Source organism: Martes martes (genome assembly GCF_963455335.1).
Source record: "Martes martes genome assembly, chromosome: 4".
Classification (NCBI taxonomy): domain Eukaryota; kingdom Metazoa; phylum Chordata; class Mammalia; order Carnivora; family Mustelidae; genus Martes; species Martes martes.
Window position 1 is genome coordinate 146317706 of NC_137891.1, and position 19010 is coordinate 146336715.

The 19010-nt window shown below is 47.4% G+C and overlaps 1 protein-coding gene across 4 annotated transcripts in view; it reads left to right on the forward strand.

Moving 5' to 3' along the window:
* Positions 1-14118: 14118 nt before the first annotated feature.
* The window catches only part of FYB2 (FYN binding protein 2), a gene marked incomplete at its 5' end in the record, with an annotated part of 126743 nt that continues 121851 nt past the window's right edge, over positions 14119-19010 (forward strand). For all 4 annotated transcript variants that reach the window (XR_013966651.1, XM_080800485.1, XM_080800484.1 and 1 more), the window contains one exon: positions 14119-14355. Coding sequence is in view for 3 of the 4 variants with exons in the window: in XM_080800485.1 (XP_080656611.1) it covers positions 14119-14355 (237 nt within the window). The remainder of the gene's footprint in view (positions 14356-19010) is intronic.

Below are 19010 nucleotides of genomic sequence, written 5' to 3' on the forward strand. Positions count from 1 at the left end.
CCAGGCCCACGGATGCAGAATTTCTGAAGATGTGGACTCAGACTCAGTTTGAATTTATTTGTTGCAGTCTTTAGGCAAAGGAGAACAGATAAGAGGATAAAGCTATTTATTGACCGGCCATGATAGGCTAGGTGCTCGTGTGCACCATTTCATTTCATCTTGATGTTCATTCTGTGAGATGAGTACTGTAGAAATAGAATACCAGAGAGGTTAATTGGCCCAAACTCTCACATTTAATGCTCCACAGAGGCAAGATTCAGGCTTGGGCTCTCTGGAGCCAAACCCCTCCAAGCCCCTCACTCGTCCCATTATATCATACTGCTGTTTGGCAAAAAAAAAAAAAAAAAAGTGCTGATCGTTGGACTGGTTGGGGAGGGCCCAAAGGCTCTTTCTCACACAGCAACCTGGCTTATGAAAGCTCCATCGTATCGTATGTCTGTGGAGCTGAAAATCATAAAACTATACTTCCTAGGGGTCCCTGGGTGGCTCAGTGGGTTAAAGCCTCTGCCTTCGGCTCAGGTCATGATCCCAAGGTCCTAGGATCGAGCCCCTGCATCGGGCTCTCTCTTTTTAGCAGGGAGCCTGCTTCCTCCCCTCTCTCTCTCTGCCTACCTCTCTGCCTACTTGTGGTCTCTGTCTGTCAAATAAATAAATAAAATCTTTTTTTTTTAAAAAAACTATACTTCCTAAAATAATTTTATAATGTTCATCATTCAGTTGTTTGGACAAGATCATTCTGACTCACCTACCTTGTGCTGGGGAAAGGATAAGGATTCACATTTACTGTGATAGCACGCACACCCAGGCACGCACACACACACACACATGTGCACATGCACACACACACCCCCTTCTCCAGCCACCTCCCCCGCGCCCATCAAATTCCACTGCCTCCAGGCAAATATCTCCTGCCCACCAGGGCCAGAATTCACATTCTCTGATTTGAGTTTTAAAGACAGAGATTTACACAGGATTACAGTCTTTTTTTTTTTTTTTTTTTTGGGGGGGGGGGTTGTGGTTGCTTCCAATTTCCATTGTCTGAATCATAGCCATGGAATAAATTGAATCTTTTTCTAACATAGAATATATTACTCTTGAAATAGTAGGAAATGTTGATAATTGCCTTTTATTGGACTCACAAATAATTTATAAGTTGGTCCAGTTTGAAAAAAAAATATATATATCTTGGTCTTTTATTTCTTTGGCTTCTTCCTTGAGGCTAGAAGCAACCTCTAAAAATAGCTGTTTGTGCGGGGGTGGGCCTAGCGCTCCGCCTGGTGGCCATTGTGTGGCATTGCGGGCTCGGTAACGGGACCTGAAGTTGCAGGCCCAGCGTTTGAATAATTCTCTCTCCCCTAAGTACACAGAGAAATTTGATTTATTCTTCACAGTCATGTCTGCATTACAGAGCACTTCTCCTTATAAAGTCCATCTGCTTTGAGGATAAGTAAATGATCAATCCCTCATATACATTATCATGCAGTGAACATTTCTGTGAGTTAGTAACAGCTTCTGTGGTTCTACCAAATGTCAGGGAGGCTGGGGGTTTCTTTTTCCCTTAAGAAGAAACTGAGAAAAAAAATACAAATTGATCTTTGCATAAGCAGGGTAGCTACTTACTAAGGGTATTAAAGAAACACGAATGTGTGTAGGACGGGGGTACGGCGGGGGAAGGGGGAGCAGAAGAAAGAGAAGCCCATGGAAATGCCATGCTTAGCTTAGAATCCTGGCTCTACTTACAAGCTGTGGCAGGCAGCATCCTAACATGGCCCTCCGTGGGGGTACGGACACCCTCCCTCTTCCCCTGGGCACGCAGGAAGGCTACCTCCCAGCCCCTCTTGCAGCTAGGAGCTGTTTGACTGAGTTCTATGGGAAGGGATGGGCCTTGCCCCTAAAGCAACTGTAGTCATTTTTCATACACTTCCCATCTCTGTGTCCACACCACGGGAAACATAGTAATCCAGGATGTCAGAGTCACACCAGAGAAGTGAGCCAAATCCATGACTCATCACATAAAGGACACTTGTCCAGGAGAGTCACCCGCTTCTCTTCAAACTAGGATGTGAGCAAGAATACACTTATATCTGCCAAGCCACTGAGATGGGAGGGCCATTTGTTACAGCAACCAGTGTTAATCACCCTATTAAAGCAAGTCTTAGCCACAGTTTCCTCACCCAAAAACAGGGACGTGCAGAAGATTCGGTGAAACAATGTATGTGAAAACCTTTGGCTAACGTGGGATCAATAAATGCGGGTTAAAAGCAATTGTGTCTTGGGGCGCCTGGGTGGCTCAGTGGGCTAAAGCCTCTGCCTTCGGCTCAGGTCATGATCCCAGGGTCCTAGAATCAAGCCCCATATCGGGCTCTCTGCTCAGGGGGGAGCCTGCTTCCTCTTCTCTCTCTGCCTGTCTCTCTGCCTACTTGTGCTCTCTGCCTGTCTCTCTGCCTACTTGTGCTCTCTGTCTGTCAAATAAATAAATAAAATCTTAAAAAAAAAAAAAAAGCAATTGTGTCTCACATAAGCAACATTTTCATTCTGAAAAAAATACTTTTCTTGGTATCCCGCAGGTTCCTGATGCAGGAGAAAGAAGGCCGGACTCCAACAGGCCAGCCAAGTGGAGATTTTACAGGCTCCCAGAGCTGGAAACTTCAAGGGTAGGTTAAAGCGTAGGGCTGGTTGAATCCAGCCAGCCGCTTGAGGATGACTCAACTCCTTCTTCTTCTGCCTGGTACGTTTCATTCCAAACCTGACTCTGCTAATGGTCCAAGATGGTGGTCAGTCGCCCCTGCTACTACCACTGTCCATTCCTAGCTTACTCTGGGAGCAAGAAGAAATCTCTTCCCACTACTCTAACGAAGCATCTTCCGACTTCTCTGATTCCGCTGGTTTGCATCACATGCTCACCCTGGAATCAATTACTTTGTTGGGTGGAAAACATGCTGATAACCTGCCTATCAGGACCCACGCCTAGAGCCGAAGCTGGGATCGGCTTTCCTCGAATCACATAATCTGCTGGGGAAAGAATGAGAGCACGCTTTTTTTTTTTTTTTTAAAGGATTTTTTAAGCAGAGGAAAGGAGGAGCAGGGGGTCATGAATGTTAGGTAAGCTTCCAAAACTGTGGTCGCAACGGTGATGTTTATTTCCCTTAAGGCAAAAAACAAGTTGTACGCGTGCATGGTAAGTGTTACTTTCAGCGATCGAACCTTTCAGAAATCTGTAAGTTAACTGGACATTATGGTTTTCGACTTCCTAACGTCTGACGATGAGTTCCCTAAAATATCCTCAGATATTGACTTCTTGAAATATGCTCAGATATTGACTTCCTGTCTTTCTTGACAGTGCAGTGTTAAAAAAAATAAGTCTCGTAAGGATAATTTACTTTCTCACTCTTCTTTCTTTTCCCCCTCTTTGTTTCTTTGTGAATTCCTTTGATTTCTTGCAAGCATTTTAGGAAGCATAAGACTCTATACAATTGGGAGGAATTATTCTTTTCGTTGGCTCTTCATGCCTAAAGTAAATCATATGATACATAATCATAAAATAATGAGACAGATTTCAGAACTGACTACGTAGCTGTTTGAATGTGTGCTGCTTTTCTGAGCAGTCACCTAAAGATACACTTTTCAAATTTCAGTGATGCAGCTGTAGCTCAAATAGTATTGATTACACCTCAATTTTAACCAAAAAAGTGCAGCGACTTGATCGACCCATGCTATGTATCCAATTCAGTTCTCAGTCCCTTATAAGACCTTCAACAAAATGAATCTATCTTCCAAGCAAAGATTTGTCTTTTCAAATGACATAGCTTGGGATCAGAAGATAATTGTTACTGGAGGATTGCACACATATTCTGAATAAACAGTAAAGAGTGAATACTAAGGAGAGTGCGTGAGATTTACTTGGTGGTTCTGCTCATGCCAGCGCCTACCCTGACCTCCTCCCGGCTTTTGTGTCAGATTTCTGTCTCATTCAAGACCCAGCTCATCTCTCATTTCCAAAATTGTTCTTAATCCTTTGCTGCCACAATAAAAGGGCTTTGTTGCTCTTTCTTTTCTGATCTTGTTGTTTAAAAAAAAAAGTCCATTATAACACCTACTTTTTCCTCTTATACTATTTTCATTTATCACATCTGCTTGGCCTAGGACAGATTCCCCACAGATCCAGTGTTCACCCCAGCCCAGCTTTTTGCTGTGTGGCAGAATGTCCTGACCCCTGCAGGCTGCATGGCTCAGGCTCCTGGGTCAGCGGGCTGTGCCTGGATTTGGCCAGTGGGAGATACTGACAGGAGACTGAAGGACAGGAGGAAGGAAGAAGCCTGCATATTTCGTCCCTTCTCTAGAAGCCCCAGGAGCTATACGTGCTCGTGGCCTGTTCTCTCCTCCAGTGGTTCTAATCTCCTCTGGGTGGTCCCAGCTTCTGGGCCCTGGTGATAGCACCTCTGCTTTGTCCCTCCAACCTAGTGGCTTCCAGTTGTTTCTAATCCTCCAATTGTTGTGGCGACTGTTTCCTCAGAGTCACCATCTTGGTTCCGCACTCCTCCAACCCTGATGTAACCAAGCCTCTGCACGAAACCCCCTCTGTTTCAAATGTTCAGAGTGATTTCTGTGGTCCTAACTGGACCCTGACTAACACATCAGCTCTTCTCCCCCACGTAACAGTTGAGGATGGTTGATTTCAGGTATAACCCATGAATGGAGAGAGAGCCATGTTTACATGTCATACACAGTTTTTTTATATGTCTGCTTTCTGAGATATTTTCATGGCTCTTCCTGTCTATCTCTTTTTCCTCCCATGGCCAAAACTATCTTTTTCCAAGCTCTATCCACTTTTCCTAGCTGGATTTCCCAACCTCAGAGTCCTGGTCCAAGTTTCCCCATACTCAGGTCCTACATGGCATCTGCATTACTGACAGATGGTGAAGACATTGGGTCCAGAGTGAAATCATCAAGATTAGAACAGTTGCAGAATCCAAAAGCCGAGGTTGTTGGCCGCTACACACAGGACAACGGTGAAGGATTCATTATCTTTCCACTCTTCAGGTCTGATATATGACTTAAGCCAGAGCCAGGCCAATTTACAATTATTCCCAGAGCCCAGTGCAATTTGCAGATAAAAGGAGGATGCACATTTGTGGCCAAAGTGGAAGATGTGGGTATTGGACCGGGTGCTAAAATGCTCCCCAGTGTGTGAGACCAGCCCACAGCCTGATGGTCTCCACATTGCTGCCCAGAGCATTACTTTATTTCCACAATCTGGAAGCTAGGTGAATACAAAATAGCATTTTCAACGATCTAGGAATGGCTGGGGGTTAAAGTTTCTGCTCCAGTGAAGAAGATGGTCTTCACTGAAGAGGATGGTCTGCCCACCTTTCTGCCGCCTCCCGCCCCACACATCTCTCGGCTCACCTTGACCCCTCCTGGGCTTGGCCATAAATGAGGTTGAGCAGCTATCGAGAAGACCCTTAGTACTAATGCAGGAAAAGGAAAATACAATTTCTCGAAATCTCACCTGAGAGGTAACACATTTATTGTGTTTTGCACTGAGTTGGATGCAGAGGATTAGAATGAGTACGAACCAACTCTTGCTCTGCTGTCTACTGCTGAGAGACAAACACAGACGGAGGGACAAAGGCAGGTTGATGGGCTGAGCCAAAACCCAGATGTTCTGCATGACTTTAACATCTCTGAGTCTCAGCTTTCTCATCTCTAAAGGGGGATTTGGTGCCTGCCTCATAGATTGTTGTGAGTGTCACAACAATTTGGTGCCTGCCACATAGATTGTTGTGAGTGAGCTTAAGCAAAGAAAGTTCTTCATACCTTGTCTGATGCAATGTGAACCCAAGGACACTGATGTCGTCATGGGAGGCCCCCTCCATGATGGCGGTAGTGAGACTCCGCCAATTGCTTCATGGGCTCTGGACATTGCAAGGAGGAACCAGGGCTGGAAAGGAAGACCATGGGGGTATCAAGTGGTGACTGTGGCTGACAGCCTGCTTGGTGGGCACCTAGGGAACCCCCTTTGAACATGCTCAGAACTCCTGGGAGCATGAGGAGTTTATAAAGCATTCAGAGATATTATCACACGGACCTAAGCAGGACTAGTTGTGTGGTCACGGTCGGGTTACGAGATCAATGATGCAGGAATTATGAGAACAGAGGCTTGAGTAAATCCCCTGGCCTGCAATTGTCAGGAAAGGCTCAAGGCCAACGATCACCTGCACTAGTTCTGAAAGGTTAGGGGGAACGCATGGGTGGATGGCAGGCATGCCAGGGCACAGCATTCCAGGCCGAGGAAATGGGAGAGGCAAGTGTCCAGAGGCAAGAAATGGCAGTGCGAGCCCAAGAATGAAGAAATTCAGTATGGCAGGTGTGTAGGGAGTCAAGTGACAGAAGCTAAGGCTGGAGAAGCTCCCCGGGGCTAACCAAGTCTGAAGAGCCTTGTGAGTCCTGGGACAGAGTCTGGGCTTTTCCCTGCAGCATGAGAGAGTCAGAGGAGGTTTTTAGTGGTAGAGAACATGGTCAGATTTGTCTTGGGAAGGATCTCTCGGGTAACATTAAGAAGGCTGATTTGGTGTCAGGTGGGAGATTGGAGGCAGGGGCACCACAACCCTCAACGGACCACCCGCTCCTAGAGGCAACAGGGAAGCAAAGTGATCGAACAGAGGTTTCGGAGTAGTCTGGCCATCTCCTGAGGTGAAGCTAGACTAGAATTGCGTTGATGGCAAGAACTATACCTCTTCTGTGCCAGAGAAGGTCAGGTGCCTCACAGAACGGGCGCGGAGTAAAGACTTGCTGAAGATCCCAGGATGAAACACAGCCGGCTGCATTTGGGAAGTGAAGTTGAAGGATTGATGGGTGTTGGGAAAGTCCAAGGTTCGTTTGGGGAAATAGATGAGCTTGGTTTAGGAGATCAAGTCGTTGGTTCAGTTTTGGTTGTGCTCGAGTCTGAAGCATCTCTGGAAACCACACGTGAGCAGTCCAGCGGTAGTTCTGTGGACACACGCTGTGAGTCCTCACCACAGAGAACACATCCTAGCTCAACACACTGAGTAGGTACTCGATAAATATTCATTGGCTCAGCGAATGAGTGAATGGGTCTGGAGTTCAGGAAGGACCTAGACTCCTTGAACACCTTCTACAAAGCAGGGACCCTTGTCCTACTATTCCCTGCCGTTTTCCTTTGTGGTACTCACAGGTGTGAGTGATCATATAAGGGCTCACCGGTGTAATGCCTGACTCCCTAACTGTTTCCCTAACTGTACTCGTTAGCTACGTCTTGGCCTAACCGAGCCCATGATAGAGATTAGGTAAACAGTTGTTGAATCAGTGAAGGGCTAGGCACGTGGACGTGTGCATGGGCAGGATGGAGATAGAAGCCAAGAGAATCAATAGGGCACAACAAGCTGGTGACGGGATCAGGCGTGGGGCTTCCATGTTCCAAGTGACGTGTTTGTTACAGTCGTCTTCAAATGTCACGTCCCCCGTCCGCCTCCTCCATGTGCCGCATCCCCAGAGTCCAACCTGGAGACAATTCTCTCGAGTCCCTCTCTGAGTGGCTGTTCTGTCATCCGTGAAAGGGGGATTTATTGCGTACCCTTCCCCGCTTTACTAGACGGCTGGGAGCATTAATGAGCTCATTCCGTTCAACAAATGTTTACGTAGGTGGTTAAATGCCACAGTGATAAATACCTTAGAATAAAGTCCTTGACCTCCACACTCCATCCCACTTGGCTTGGAACAGCATCCTCTGCTCTGGGAGGCAGTGGGAAAGAAGATCTCTTTGACACTCATCACCTCCCTTCCCGGGAAGCCCTTCATTTCAATACGAAAGACCCTCACTCATCCTGCAGCCGGAACAAGGGCCAAATGGCCTGTTCCGTCCAGCACTGCGTTCAGAGCTGACCGAGATCTGTCCCACCTGGGCTGTGCTAGTGGGTCCTGACTACATCCTGCCTCCTTGCAAGCTGTTGCCCCAGCTCCTGGCAGCTTGCAGCCTGAGCTGCTGTCCACTCTGGCAATGGGGCTCTCAAGCACAGAAAGTAGACCCTAAAAGCCCAAAAGGATGCACAGCACCAATGCCTGCTATTGGGACAATGAAGGGTCAGGGACAGCGACTCCTGCAAACAGAGACCATGCTTCTTAAAATTTTTATCTCCTTGAAGGGCCCACTTAGACTTTATTGTTGATGGCAGCTCTTTGTACAAGCTATTCTCTCCCTCTGGACTACCTTACCCCCGAGGACTTCAGGACGAATATCCAGCCTTGTTCCCATGATGAAGCCTGTCTTTACCATCTGGGCAGACACAGACACCTCCTCTTCTATGGACAGGAAAGAGGGGACCCATCCAGGGTTTACCGAGTGTCAGTTAGGTGTTGATGACTCTGTGTGATTCTTCATGTACCTTCTACCCGTTTCATACACAGAACCATCGGCAAGGTGGAGTTTGCTGGCCCCATTTTACAGATTGGAAAGCTGAGGGTCGAAGACACATGTTGCTTGGTCAAATATATATCTAGTGAATGGTGGAGCCAGGATTGGTCAAAAATCATAGATACGCAGTGTCGACACTCTTTCTCCGTATTTCTAATTGCGCGCTACTTGTGTGGTTTAGTGAGGGTCTCAGGGCAAATATCCTCTTCTGAGGTTCCTGCCAAAGGGGAAGAGGAGAAGTAGACAATTGAGCAGGTCTTGAGGGAACATTCATTCCTTCTTCCACAGCCCATGGACAAGAACGTGGTCACAGAGCCAAGTCCAGTCACAAGGGAGGTTGGAAAATAGTCTTATCATATACCTAAGAACTGGGACTTGGTGAGCGCAAAACATTTTTCTCTCCCCATCTTACCTCCCTTGATAAAATAGCCTCCAGAAGCCTGGTGAGGAGAGGTAGCTGTGCCTCGGTGAGCCTGAGGCTCCCATAAGCTCTCCTCCATCTTGTCAGCCCCGTGGAGTCTCTCAGGAACCCGTGCTGTGGCCAGGCTGACCTCAGAGGCTGCTGTTCTCCTTCCGTCTTTATCTAAAAGTCCATCTTAAAGGTGGGCCAAGCTACTTCCTTTTTCACTCTGCCAGAGCTGAGGTTAAATGTCTCATTATATTAGATTTTACCAAAGATCAGCTAATGATACATGAGGAACAGACAGAGTAAGCTACAGTTGCTAATTTGCTTATTATTTTAGGATTTTTTTTAAAGATTTTATTTATTTATTTGAGAGAGAGAGCCTGCACAAGCAGGGATCAGGGGGCAGGGGGAGAGGGAGAAGCAGACTCCCCATTAAGCAAGGAGCTGGACCTAGGGCTCGATCCCAAGACCCCGGAATCATAACCCGAACCAAAGGTAGATGCTTAACCGACTGAGCCACCCAGGCACCCCCACTAATTTGCTTATTTTTTTTAATAGAGTTTATGCATCCTCAGCTTGAATCTTCTGTAAGACCTCCTACCTGCCACACTCCTGTCCTGCAGCCCCAGCTGAGAGACCCCTGACCCCGACTACACAGGAATGCCCGCACACATGTCTTAAGCCTAAAAAGCATAGGCATGATATTTACAAGGGAGCAGTTAGAGAAGGGGATATACCCATGGGTGCAGGAAAGAAGCTATGCCTCCCTTACTCCCTGCAAGGAAAGTGGTTCTAACTCTTCTACTTAAATAGAGCTTTCAGACACATAGGAAATCAGCTCCCCAAATCAGGATTCATAAGTCACATTCCAGTTGGCCTGGAGATTTCCTGGGGAGACCTACCTGTCCTCTGTCCTAGTACTCTGAGCCTCCAGGCACTGCAGTCATATAGTATTTCTGTGCCTTCAAATCTAGACCCAAGCAAACAAGAGCCAAAGACAGAGAGAGAGAGAGTTCCCTGCTTGAACTTCCCATCTGAGGACCCACTTTTCTGAATGATGGGACATGAAAGTGGTTGCTCTTGGGGATGATCCCATACTTCCAGGCGAGCCCCGTCTCCTTCCCACAGGGGAGCAGCCTTCCTTCGATCTCAACAAAATAAGCATATCAGAAAGCATCTTAATAATTCATCTGGGTGACGCATACATAATGTAATGGCATTAGTGGAAAAGCCGGTTCCCTTACAAGAAACTAAAGTGTTGCTACATCCCCAGCTCCAGACACAGGACCTGGCACAGAGTAGGTGCTCAGATCCTTGGTTCAAAGGCTGTTAAAAGGAAAGCAGCTTGCCTTGGTCATGTTTGCTTAGCATCCTTTAAGAGAGCTCTTACTAAATCACAATATTCGATTAATACGATTACTTAGACAAGCACAGAATTGAGATGGGAGCTTCCTTCAAGGTGAAAGAAAAACCAGCTGGACTATAGTTTTCATAAACTGGTAAAAAGGAAAGAGACCTTTTCTTGAGCTCACATACCTCCCGAGATAATTTTAGGGATTTTATCCTTAAATAATTTGCCTTCCAGTAACTGTATACCTTGCAGTAATCATCCCTTGTCTTTGTGCTGTTTTTCTACCCCTTCCTAGACTTCCTATCCGCTCTGTCCTGTGTGCGGCTATCCCTTTCAGTTTCAACAATCCTACTGTACTTGACCTTGTGTTTCCCACTCCCTCAAGTCCTTCCGGGGGCAGCACGGAGTGGAGGAAGGAGCAGTAGATGAGGGCAGGACAGATCGGAGCAGAGAATCAGACCCGTACTCTGCGTGGCCAGGGTGTCTGCCTTGGCCATCCGCCTTGACCGTCCTGAGCTCCCTCATTTCCACTCATCAGCTGGGGCTGACATCGGTGATCTCACCCCGTGGGCATGAGGAGTACAGGAAAATACATGCAGACCGTGTACCTTGTCACACAACAGACTCTCCATAAATTTAAGTTCCTCTCCTCCTTCCTTCTCCTTTTGAAAATAGTCAGGAGATAAATTGTACGTAAATAAATTACACGTTTTACACTGGAAATGCTCAGAAATGATCAATGTAACCAATAATAATTTTAATATTAATAATAGGTTACTTCGGCAGTGCTGCCCTAATTCTGACCATCAATCTACGTGCTCCAGCTCTGCCGTCATAATAACACATAGTGGCCGCAGTTTACCCTAGAAAGAGCTGAGTGCCCATAATTTCCCATTTCCAGATATCTTTTAAATCCTCCTTTTCTACATCAGAGTATTCTGCTACAAACCACTACTTGTGGGGCAAAGTGTAGGCAATGTTTTTGCCAAGAAATGAATGACACATGTGATGGAAATACTGCAAAGCCACAAGCAGCACCTGAGACCCAACATAAAGTTGGGAAGCATCAAGAATGTGCTGGAAACACGGAGATCTGTGGCTCAGCAGACTAAGCAAACGGACCTCATTGGAGAGGATGGCACACCATCACCATTCCCAGGAGAAGCAAACCGAAACCAGGCCCTTGAAAGACAGAAATGTCTAGAAGTGTCTGCTAAGTTTCAGCCCAAGGATCTGCTGAGCTTTCTGCTGACTTCTTTCAAATTGAGTTTGGGGAAAATGACTGGAAGAACCCTTCAGGCTTCTAGATTTGTGTGTTTATTATTCTGTATTTCTCAAACATGTAAATGGGGTGGGGATGGGCTCCGGAGTCAGACCACCTGGGCTGGAATGTTTGTCCTTCCACTTGCTAACTGCATTTCCCAAAATCGGGGATGAACTCCAATGTGCCTCTATTGCCTCAGCTGGACAACGGGTGTCATGAGAAGGACTTCGAGAGGAGGCTGGGGCACGGTCCTCGGCGGGCCGTAGACAAGTCAGTCGGTTATTTCCTATCCATGATGAAGTGAGGGGCACGGGGAGAGTCCTCCTGGTCTGAAGCCAGAGGCAGGCCACCAAAGCCCCTTGTGTCTATAGTAAGATCTTTCTCTTCTTTATTCAATTTAATTCTTTATTCCTATGGTGTAATTCCTATGGTGTAATTCCTATGGTGTTCGGTCTGTCTAAACTCAGACCGAACCCCTGATTTCACAGCCAGAGCCCCCCCGACCACATCTGTACCTTGTCACTGCCTTTCCTGCCCCCATCCTCCCACGACATGTGTACAAGCTCCTGCGTCGAGCTGGAGGCAAGGACCTGCCACCAAGGGATGGGGACCATGAGCAGAATGGGATCCTTAGAGGGCAATAAAACAAGGCGACATCTGTACCCCCATGCATTGCATGTGCATGGTGACAGTGACACAGCCACCATGAACTGAGGACAGAGGGAGGGGAACAGGCATTGTTGGTGCCTATTTCATGCTCGGCAAGGTGGAGATACTCATGTAGCCCATGAACCCTCGGGCCAACACTGCCAGCCCTCTTACCTGGTTTTGCAGATAAGGACTGTACATCTCAGAGATGGCTGTTAACATCCCCAAGGCCAATAGTGAGGGGGAAACAGAGTCTAGCACGTGGAGGATCATGAGTCACTAACAGGAGATCCTGTGAGGTTCCATGAGTCATGGTTCTTAGGCCTGCTTGCAAAACATTCCAAACAACTACCATTATCTGGTGTCTCCTACATCCTATCCCCTACCATTGGAGCTTGTCCTGAACCAAACCCAAACAGCACAGAGCTCGCCGTCCTTCCAGGTGCAAGGAGGTGAGAACCCTCCCAACCCACTCTCCACCCCTACCCCGTGCTCCCCTTCCCCCCTTCAACCTCCACTTTTGTAGGCCTGTCTGAAGCCATTGGGGGATCCTCTGAGTAGGAGCAAAGGGAATTTGACAGCCCCCAAGGTCAGCTGCTCTGGGGAGGAGGTGCCTTATTCTCTTGAGAGCTCCCTCCATCATTGATAGCAGTTACAAATGTATGCAAGACCTCGTTGCCTTGAACTGCAGTGAGAGGCAAAGCTAGAGTCTTTGGCCTGTGCTGCGTGGAGGAGTGGGGCCTCCAGTCTGATTGTGAGGGGAGCAGCAGCGTGGATCAAAGAGAGTCACGCAGTCAATACGGTGAGGTGTGCTGACCGTTGATTTTTTTAATTTAGTGTCACATCATGGCTCAGAAAAGAATGGAAAGGAGCAGTGCGATCACACCCATAGTAAAAGTGATTCTCATTTTGAGAAATTTGTATTTTAGGATCTGGGTATGCATGTGTCTGTGCATGGGGTCATGACACAGAAGATTTGTCTTCTTACAAGTCATTAATTATTAAAACAAATCTGCAAAGCTTACTTAAAATCCATATTCCCAGGCCCTAGACTAGAACTGATTCTTATCTGCCCTGGGAGCTTGGAACCTGTGTTTTTCCTAGATCCCCAGGTCCCGGTGGTGATCAGCCAGCCACGAGAAACACCTGGGAGAGGTCGTGGCCCACGAGTGGGCTTTCCTCACCTGCCTTCTACCTCCTCTTCCCAGACAGCTTCCCACTCGAGCTGAGCCCTAACAAGGTAGGAGAAGTCACAGAGACCTGGCTTGGAGTAGCTCAGGCTGGTGCCCTGCTGGCTTCCAACCCCAGGACAGCCCTGAGCTCTTAAGAACTGGGAAATGAGACTTGGGTTTCCAGCACCAACTGTCCAAAACACAAAAGCAAAAAACAAAACAAAACAAAACAAAACCAAAAACAAAACCAAAAACCCTTCCCTGACAACCCCCACCCCCAACACATGCACCAGAAAAACAAAACCACTTTATAGTCAGCCAGACCTAGGTTCAGGCCCTGATTCTGGGGACCACAGGCCAGTTATAGGATTTCTCTGAGCCCCAGTATCCTCACCATTTAAACGAGAATAATAGCTTCTCCCAAGGGTGTGGCAGGATTTAATATAAGAACATGTCCACAGGCTTAGATAGGGTCAGCCCCCAGATAGGTGCTGTGTTATAGCAGCTCCCTTTCTGGCCCCCACTGTACTGTCCTGCAAGCTTAGGGACGCTCTGTCCCCTGTGGGAGCCTTAGGTGAAGTTAAGTAGCCATCTGAGGGGCGGGGCGGGGCCAAGGCTGTTGTTCACGAGATTACATTGTCCAGCCTGAGCATTTTGTTCTAACAGGAGTCCTGCCACCCCCTTCTTCAGCAGCTCCCCCGTGCCTCGGGCACAAAGTAAACTCCTCCAGAGAGTGACTGTTGGACCGGCCTGGGGTAGAGCCGCTTGCTGCAAAGGGCGGGTTTGGTGGGTCCTAGGCAAGAGAGGACCCCTTCCCTGCTGCAGCTGTCCTGCAAAGTTTGGCAGATGGAGTCTGGACGGCGCCCAGCCAGTGCTGGGAAAGCTCCAGCCCCCAGAGAGGGAGGAGCCGCTCCCCAGGTGGGGCAGGTAGGGCACCTGAGCTCAGGTGTGTCTGTGGCTCTGGGAGGTGATTGCTTCCAGGCGGGTGCCGGCAAACCAAAGTGGACTCTTGGCCCCAGGATACAGCTCTGGGAAACTGCGTTTGTTTCACAGACTCTGCCTCGGAGGAAGGCCATGGAAGGGGTAAGGCCAGTCAGTTCGATCTCGGCTTTCTCTGTGTCCTTGCTAGTGCCTGCCCACAGCTGTAGGAAAGGGTTCCCTCTGCTTCCTGGAGGGGAGCATACACAGGTGCTGCTTGTGCGGTGCAAGGTGGTTCACCCTGGCCTTGCTCCAGGGTGAGGGGACTTGGGGGGGGTGGCTGTGAACGGTGTGCCCCCTGCCACCTCCGGGGGTGAGGGAGCTAGAGGCTCTGGGGAGTGGTGGCATGAGGGGTCCTAACTCTGTCCTTCCCCCGCTGGGTTTCAAACCTATCCCCCCAGCCTGGGGCTATGTGCCTATTGGCTTTTCTCTGTTTGTTTGCCCTTGTGGGCCCTGTTGGTCCCCCTGGTGATCAGCGGCTTTCCCGGTCAGAGGGCCGGGCTCCCTGGTGCTCTTCAGTGGCTGTGGCTTTATTGAGAGCTCTGTTCCTCATTAGCTGTGCGGTCTGGGGCAAGTGAGTTCATCCTCCTGCGTCCCCTGCGTTCCTTGCTCATAAAATAGGATGACTATTAGAGTAACTAGTTGGTGAGATTATGGAAGTGCTTGTAAAAATAGAGATGATCGTGGGCCGGTGCCCAGTGCCAAGCCAGGTGGACCTGCGTTCCTGCACGGCAGTGCACCGTTGGCATGGTTGCAGAATTCCTCAGCGGAATGCCCTCCTCTCTTTCCTTCTCCAAGTCTCTACTCCCCTCTTTTCCCTTCTTCAAAGTCCATTTCTTTCCAAGGTGGGGGGCAGGGAAGGTGTTTTGCTTTCATATGTTCTTTGCTAGACATTTGGAGTCAAGTCGTTTTCTCCAGTGAATCATCCGGCTTCCCTCCCCAAGGTTTGGTTTGAAGTGGGGGGAGGGGACACATCTCCTCTGTCAGCCATCAGAAAACAGCTCCCTTTTGTCCCGCCCAGGGCAGAAGACCCGTCTCCCTGGCTGATCAGTCCAATCAGCTGAGTTTGGAGAAGAGGGAGCAAGGGCAGGCTGGTATTCCATCTCCCTTCTGATTCTCTCTCCCCCTAACTTGTGGTTCAGCAACGGCTGAGAAACTCCTCCTTGATGCAGAAATGTCAGGCTGGATGGAGTTAGTGTGGTTGTAAGAAAGAGAAAGTGACATATTTTGCCCTCTCTGATCTACCGAGGTGTGCACTGGCATCCATTAGAGTCTATCTACATGTCAGCACAGTGAGGTCAGTGCCATTTGCCCCATTTTGGTGGTTGTTGCTGTTTGGTTTTTGCCAGGGGAGGAAACTGATGATGGTCAGAATGTCACTTGCCCCGCATCCCACAGCCAGTCCGTAGCAGCCCTGGAACAGGAGGGGGTTGGTCAGCAACAAATACAAGCGCCAGCTGTAAGCCAGGGATCGCAGGCCGGGATTCCAACAGGCCAACAAGCAGAATGTTAGGCAATTGAGAAAAAAAAAATACAAAAGGGCATGTTAGCTAATGTAGTGATGCAACTTTTTCTGCTCATGCAAAGGAAAAAAATATCAGAGCAATATGGGTCATTTCTCATCTTGGAGGATTTTGTTTTGTTTTTAAGAAGTTGACAAAATATTCATCAGTGCCACCTGTGTGTACCAAGCCCCTGCACTGTCAGGGCCTGATTCAGGTGTTGCAGATGAAGCCATGAGCCAACCAAAAATGCTGCCTTTATAAAACCTAGCAGAGGAAACAACAATTTTTATATATATATTTTTAAATCCTACACATATATATGAAATATATATTTAAATATACATAAATATATGTTATATACAACATACATTATGTAATATATAATATATATTATACAATATACATACATTATACATAAAATACACATTATGCACATATATTAGGTCAAATGGCCATGACTGCAATGTAGAAATGCAAAACAGGGAAGGGTTTAAGGATGTTGAGACAGTAGGTAAGGCTATTTTATTTGTTTTAAAGATTTATTTGTTTTAGAGAGAGAGTGTACATGAGTAGGGGGAGGGGGAGAGGAATAGGGAGAGAGAATCTTCAGCAGAACCCCTAACCCCCAACTGAGTACAGATCCCAATGTGGGGCTCGATCTCCCCATCCTGAGATCATGACCTGAGGTGAAATCAAGAGTCAGATGCTTAACCAACTAAGCCCCCCAGGTTCACCCAGGGTAAGGCCATTTTAAATGGGATCGTTTTGAGAAAGGCATCCACAGGTGACATTTGAGCAGAAACTGAAGGTAGGGAGTTGGCCATGTGAGTGTCTTAGGGGAAAATATTCTACAGAGAGAGAACAGTAAATGCAAAGGCCCTGAGGAAGAAGCAGCTTGTCAGTGTGTTCAGGGGTAGCAAAATGTCCTGAATGGCTGGCCTGGAGGAAGCAGAGAGTGGTCAGATCATGCAGGGCCCTGGAACTTCCGATTTTCCTCTGAGAGCGGGAGCTCCATCTCAATGTTGTGAGTGCTGTAATGGAATGGTCCAGCTTGGATTTTAAAAGAACCACCTGGCTGTTGTTTTGAAGATAGATGAGAGGGAGAAGAGCAGGCTCTGGCTGAGCTGTGTGAGGAGGTGATTGCCCTCCTCCAAGCAAGAGGGCGTGGTGATGCAAGCCAGGGTCTTCACAATAAAGGTGGCCAGAAATGCTCATATCAGGGGTACAGCACCAAAGTAGGGTCAGAAGGATTTACTGTAAATTTATCAGTAAATAAAAAATATATATTTATATATAATATATATAAATATATAATTATATATTATATATAAGTATATATATTATATATATAAATATATATTTATATATAATTTATAATTTATATATAATTTTATATATATTATATAATTTATATATAAATTTATATATATAATTTAAGCACCCAGAAAGGTTAAGGAGTCTTCTTCCAGAGCTGTCATGAAGGGATGCCTCTGTGATCAACCCCGCCACAAAGATTTGTACTTATGCACTGGTTCTTGGCAAGAGAGAACCACAGTGTGTTTTTTTGTTTTTTAAGATTTTATTTATTTATTTATTATTTATTTATTTGGCAAAGTCAACAAGTATGCAGAGAAGCAGGCTCCCTGCTGAGCACAGAGCCCGATTCGGGGCTCGATCCCAGGACCCTGGGATCATGACCTGAGCCAAAGGCAGAGGCTTTAACCCACTGAGCCACCCAGGCGCCCCTACCACAGCATTTTGAACTGGGAATGCTTTTCAGTCAGGATGCTTACCAAATGGCACTTGAGTTTTGATGAATGAGCATTGGAGTTGTAGTTGAAAGACTTGTATCGATGTTTACCTCTGCCTCTTATTAGTCAAGTGATTTCAAGCAAGTCCTTGAATAATAAAAGGTAGGAGCTGGGAGATTTCTCAAAGCCCAAGCAGACTAACAACTCCCATTTCAGAGATGGGGAAGCTTGGGGCCCACGGGGAAACGTGGTCACACCCATGGTGACCACTTCCTCACTGTGCCACACATACAGTGAATGCTCCGTGACCGTTCTCCTTGGTTTTGAGGGGTCGGTCACAGAAGCCATCTAGTCACTCTAGTCTTGCAAGGAAGAATGTCAAGAACACAGACAATTTGGGTATTAAGTGAAAAGCAGAGTGATGAAGAAATCTAAGTTTTGACAGGAAGCACCCAAAATGGATGCCTAACCCAAAGTGGGGTTCATCCCAGGCTCATTAGAAAAATTGGTGAGAGATGGGGGGACGAGAGATGGGGAGGAGGAGGGAAGGGGAGATGAGGGAGGGTAGATGGGGAGAGGGAGGGAGACAGAGACAGGAAGACACAAAGACAGGGAGAGACAGAGACAAAGAGAACAGAGCCAGAACCAAATTCCCAGAGGGCCAGATATTCCAAGACTGAATAGCATATTCTCTGTATCCTCTAAGCCAAGAGCGCCCTGGAGGGACTTCACCTCCAAGGTGGGAAGAGTGAACTAAATGTCACCCTCGAAGTTTCCTTGCACTCTGACATTCTGGCACCACAGGGCTGTCTCAGAGTCACAGTGGCTTATTTTTGACAGAGCTGAGTCTAGAACCCGGTTCTGAATGCCTGTAGAACTCCTTAGCAAGCCCTCAAGCGCAACTTCAGAGGGTTTTTATTTTGTTTTTGTTTTTTGTTTTTTTCCTGAATAATCTGATTTTTAATGAGTAAGTCACAAGACAGGGTATGTGTTAAGAGAAGAAAAGAAATGAAAAGAAAAGTGGCGCAGCCCATGGAGAGGGATAGTACTGGAAAGGGCTGTCTCCTGTTAAGAGCTTGTTCTGGGGAGAGCAGCGTGCACTGGGGATTAAGATCAGATTGCCAGGATGAGGTTTCTTGTGAGTTCCAGAAGAATCTCTGCAAAGGGGAATAGGGAAGCTCACTCAGTTAGTCACAGTTCTGAAAAACTGGCCCCATCACTCCTGTCTGTGCAAAGAACTACCACCCGGTCCCCTTGAACTCTGTTGTTGAGTCCTTGACAGTGAGGTGTTAAGGGACGCACACAAGTGCAGGGCTGGTGTTACTCAACAGCACAGACCCCAGAACTGAGTGACCTTCCCACTGAGTCCAGTCCCCCCTGCTCCAAATCATGTGCCCTCATCTGTCTGCTAGAGATGGTTCTAACAGGTGAATCGATCCTGCTGCTCCCTTGCTGGATCCCCTTTGGTACTTCCCCTCTGTCTGGGGGGTACAGTCCAAGCCCG